At 34.8% G+C, this 4,384-nt stretch overlaps 1 protein-coding gene across 5 annotated transcripts; it reads left to right on the top strand.

Annotated features, from left to right (window-relative positions):
• Nucleotides 1–6: 6 nt before the first annotated feature.
• Nucleotides 7–4,374, top strand: LOC124891149 (protein WVD2-like 4). Of its 5 annotated transcripts, none has more exons than XR_007049544.1 (5): nt 7–409; nt 3,083–3,190; nt 3,923–3,966; nt 4,060–4,152; nt 4,236–4,374. XR_007049544.1 is itself a non-coding variant. In XM_047402960.1 (5 exons), exons 1-4 carry the CDS (start codon nt 2,612–2,614, stop codon nt 4,067–4,069), a joined length of 228 nt encoding a protein of 75 aa, XP_047258916.1. In that variant the 5' UTR covers nt 2,371–2,611; the 3' UTR covers nt 4,070–4,152; nt 4,236–4,374. The 5 variants fall into 5 exon arrangements, 4 of the variants coding, with proteins under 4 accessions (XP_047258916.1, XP_047258915.1, XP_047258913.1 ...); XM_047402960.1 differs by lacking the exon at nt 7–409 and adding an exon at nt 2,371–2,677; XM_047402957.1 differs by lacking the exon at nt 7–409 and having other exon boundaries at nt 2,850–3,190.
• Nucleotides 4,375–4,384: the final 10 nt, after the last annotated feature.

Genomic DNA, 4,384 nt, shown 5'->3' with positions numbered 1-4,384 from the left:
TTTTTTGTTTTGTGATGCATTTTTCAGAATTTTGAGATTTTCTTGCTGTTTTCTCTCTGTATAATTCCGTTTCTTTGATCCATTTTAATGATGTTTATGTAAGGAATAGTGAAAGACTATTCTCAAGTGATGGGGTGTTTGATTTTTCTTTTTTAATTTTTTTTTGTGGTGCATTCTTTTTTCCAGATTTTTAAGATTTTGGTATCTGCAGGATTTCATTTTGGTCCATTTTGATGATGTTTAGTGAAAAGATTGTATTTTTAAGTGATGGGTTGTTTGTTTTTTTGCTGTTTTGTTTTTGCCAGAGTTGTAAGATTTTGTTTTTGGGAAATGCAGGAAGGTGTTTTAAAGAAGGATCAGTTTTGAAATGGTAGGTGGTATTGAAGAACCATTTAGGCATAGTTTTCAGGTGAAGCTTCTATTGGATCTTACTCTTTGTTACTGTCATTTTCAAATGCATTTCTATGGTTAATTTTTTGTTCTCAATTATATTGTTCTCTTATATGTTGTTGCTGGATTTATTAGAAAAATTTGTTGTTCTTATGCTTTAGTTAATTGGGATGTTGAACCCCTTTCAACTTCTTCGTGTGTTACTTCAAATCCTGCCTTGGGTACTTTCTAGGAAACATACTTGCTCATTGATTGAGGCTTTGTTACGTGAACTTTTAGTGGAAAAGATTTTGAGAGTTCCGTTATCTCATAAGAATGTCTGTTTAAGCATGTTAGGATACACTACTTGAGACATTACTAATTAGACCATTAGGGGGGAATGAAGATTTTCCATGAGAACTAAATCTATGTGGCTCTTTTACTTTCTACCTGATCTTTATTTACTTACCAAAATTGACAGGCAGATTAGTGGCAATCTGGATCTATCTCATTCGGTAGATTTGAGAATGAAGCTTTATGTTGGGAGAGGAGGTCTTCTTTCACACACAACAAGTATCTTGAAGAGGTTGAGAAATACTTCAAGCCAGATTCTGTAACTGAGAAAAAGGCATATTTTGAGGAGTTTTTTAGAAGAAGGGAACTTCTAAGCCAGAGTTCATCCGATTGTTAGGATGGGGCTGATTCTCAAGCTAGTAATGATGGATCTGAGAATATAGATTATGAGGGGGACTTTGAGCATGTTAATGAGATTGGCTATTCTGCATGCTTTGTTGAAAATCATGACAGAGCAGCCACTCCAAATTTCCATATGACACAATTAAGACCACACGATATATCACATGACTTTAAAGAGCTAACACTCAACAATTAGCAGCCTATGATTCTCCATATTAATTTGGACCTATTTTCGTTAGTCACAACAATCAGACCCCGGATTTATTACCTGGGTTCTTGCTTGGAGTTGACGTGTTTCTTCCTCTTTGGCATGCACTTTCTCCTCAATCTTCATAAAGAACTGAAATCAATATCAAAAACTTCTTTTAGGTTTTATACAACGTTTTATAAGACACAAGAAATTGGGCCTTGCCTCTTTTCTTTTCCTGGCCCGCTCTTCAATTTTGAAACAGAAACTAGATTCATTCTGTTTCACGCCTGGTTGACATGAATTTACACTCTCCTTATCCCTATACAACAATAATATGTCTAAGATATATGTTTATGAACACAATATGGAGTTAAAGCTCAAAATTTCTCCACGATATATACCTGTTTACACTTTGATATAATCTATGTCTAACTTTCTCTGTACAGGAAACACGAGAAGCGACAACCTTTCTTGCTATTGGCTGTTCTTCAGTGCTACATCATTCAATAATAAATGAGGTTGAGAAAAATAGGATGAATCAGTGCTACCAAAATATCCCATATTTTCAACATGGTAAAGCAACATACCTTTTATGTTGATTAAGTACATTAGCTTTTGAACCCTAAGAAACCTGTATAAAGCAAGTTATCTGTTACCGTAAAATTCGATGATCAATTTAAGAATAACTGAAGAACAATCTAACTAAAAAGAAAGTTAAGTAATAGTTCAACAGAATTGGTTGTAGCCGTTGAACTATTAGTTAACTTTCCGTTGAACTATTAGTTAACTTTCTTTCTAGTTAGATTGTTCTTCAGTTATTCTTAAATTGATCATCGAATTTTATGGTAACAAATAACTTGCTTTATACAGGTTTCTTCGGGTTCAAAAGCTAATGTACTTAATCAACATAAAAGGTATGCTGCTTTACCATGTTGAAAATGTGGGATATTTTGGTAGCACCGATTCATCCTATTTTTCTCAACCTCGTTTATTATTGAATGATGTAGCACTGAAGAACAACCAATAGTAAGAAAGGTTGTCGCTTCTCGTGCTTCTTGTACAGAGAAAGTTAGCCATAGATTATATCAAAGTGTAAACAGATATATATCGTGGAGAAATTTTGAGCTTTAACTCCATATTGTGTTCATAAACATATATCTTAGACATATTTTTGTTGTACAAGGATAAGGAGAGTGTAAATTCATGTAAACCAGGCGTGACACAGAATGGATCTAGTTTCTGCTTCAAAACAGAAGAGCGGGCCAGGAAAAGGAAAGAGGCAAGGACCAATTTCTTGTGTCTTATAAAATTCGTATAAAACCTAAAAGAAGTTTTTGATATTGATTTTAGTTATTTATGAAGATTGAGGAGAAAGTGCATGCCAAAGAGGAAGAAACACGTCATCTCCAAGCAAGAAACCAGGTAATAAACCCGGGGTCTGCTTGTTGTGACTAATGAAAACAGGTCCAAATTAATATGGAGAATCATAGGCTGCTAATTGTTGAGTGTTATCTCTTTAAATTCATGTGATATATCGTGTGGTCTTAATTGTGTCATGTGGAAATTTGGAATTAAAGAGTTGTCAAAAAAGGGAAGATGCAATCTTTTTGAAACGGACTAACAAGGAAAGTAAGACAAACAAATTGAAACCGAGGATGTGTAAAATATCATTGGCAAGAGTTAGATGACAATTATTTTATCAGAAGCTAGAAATACTGACTGTTTGTTTGATTTACTTCATGCTGGCTGTTCGTTTGATTTACTTTGTGCTATGTGCAGGAAAAGAAATGCTGACTGTTCGTTTGATTTACATTGTGCTATGTGCAGGAAAAGAAAGAAGCAGAGATCAAACCGCTACGGAGAAATCTCAATTTCAAAGCAAATCCCATGCCCGCCTTCTACCGTGAACCTGACCACCGCTCAGAAAAAACCAAGGTATTATAACAGGTCTCAAATAATGAGCATTCAGATCGCCAAATTTCACCTTTCACAAGTGTCTTCCTATTTCTTCTGTTATTTTCTGTTTTCCTGTGTTGAAACTAGGTAACATCAAATCCGTGCACTTAGCCTACTGTTCTCACATAAAAGTAACGCTTGTTTGTAATTTTTTTTACAAGCTGTTTTACTGGTTTATGGTAGAAGCAAGCACTCTCCTGTCATTTTATGACTCAAATCCCCTTTGTTGGACAAGCGATTTTACGTTTCAAAAAATTAAAACCAATAAAAAGGGGAGAATGATGGAGTTCTATCTTGCAATCCTTGATCGAAGGAAACATTGACACTAAAGGGCAGAATAGATCATCTTGTACCTTGGTCCTCCTATTATGACGTCCTTTAGGGCTCATTTCATTGACATTAGGTATGCGTGTTATGTAGCATACTTCCTTAGGTCCCTATGTTGTTTAAATCTCGTTGGTCTAGGTGATAAGGTGTACACTGGTAACAAGTTTGTTCAAAGTCAATTTGGTTATCTGGAATGGCATGGTTGGGAACTTTGATTCTCATTAAACTTCAACTTCCTAACATCTTTTCAAAGCTGAAATTTGAATAAGAGAATCTTCAATGCCGTTGAACTATTACTTAACTTTCTTTTTAGTTAGATTGTTCTTCAGTTATTCTTAAATTGATCATCGAATTTTATGGTAACAAATAACTTGCTTTATACAGGTTTCTTCGGGTTCAACAGCTAATGTACTTAATCAACATAAAAGGTATGCTGCTTTACCATGTTGAAAATGTGGGATATTTTGGTAGCACCGATTCATCCTATTTTTCTCAACCTCGTTTATTATTGAATGATGTAGCACTGAATAACAACCAATAGCAAGAAAGGTTGTCGCTTCTCGTGCTTCCTGTACAGAGAAAGTTAGCCATAGATTATATCAAAGTGTAAACAGGTATATATCGTGGAGAAATTTTGAGCTTTAACTCCATATTGTGTTCATAAACATATATCTTAGACATATTTTTGTTGTACAAGGATAAGGAGAGTGTAAATTCATGTAAACCAGGCGTGACACAGAATGGATCTAGTTTCTGCTTCAAAACAGAAGAGCGGGCCAGGAAAAGGAAAGAGGCAAGGACCAATTTCTTGTGTCTACTCGATAAAGTTCAAACGTCGTATAAAAC

Source organism: Capsicum annuum, unplaced genomic scaffold, assembly GCF_002878395.1.
Source record: "Capsicum annuum cultivar UCD-10X-F1 unplaced genomic scaffold, UCD10Xv1.1 ctg31245, whole genome shotgun sequence".
Classification (NCBI taxonomy): Eukaryota; Viridiplantae; Streptophyta; class Magnoliopsida; order Solanales; family Solanaceae; genus Capsicum; species Capsicum annuum.
This window is presented reverse-complemented; position numbering and strand designations above follow the sequence as displayed.

What these genes read in the sequence shown, in the direction of transcription:
- LOC124891149 (XM_047402957.1), top strand. Translation starts at nt 2,940, where the DNA reads ATGACAATTATTTTATCAGAAGCTAGAAATACTGACTGTTTGTTTGAT. An exon ending in ACCGCTCAGAAAAAACCAAG is followed by an intron (nt 3,191 to 3,922) that starts GTATTATAACAG and finishes TGCTTTATACAG; the next exon opens with GTTTCTTCGGGTTCAACAGC. An exon ending in GTACTTAATCAACATAAAAG is followed by an intron (nt 3,967 to 4,059) that starts GTATGCTGCTTT and finishes TGAATGATGTAG; the next exon opens with CACTGAATAACAACCAATAG.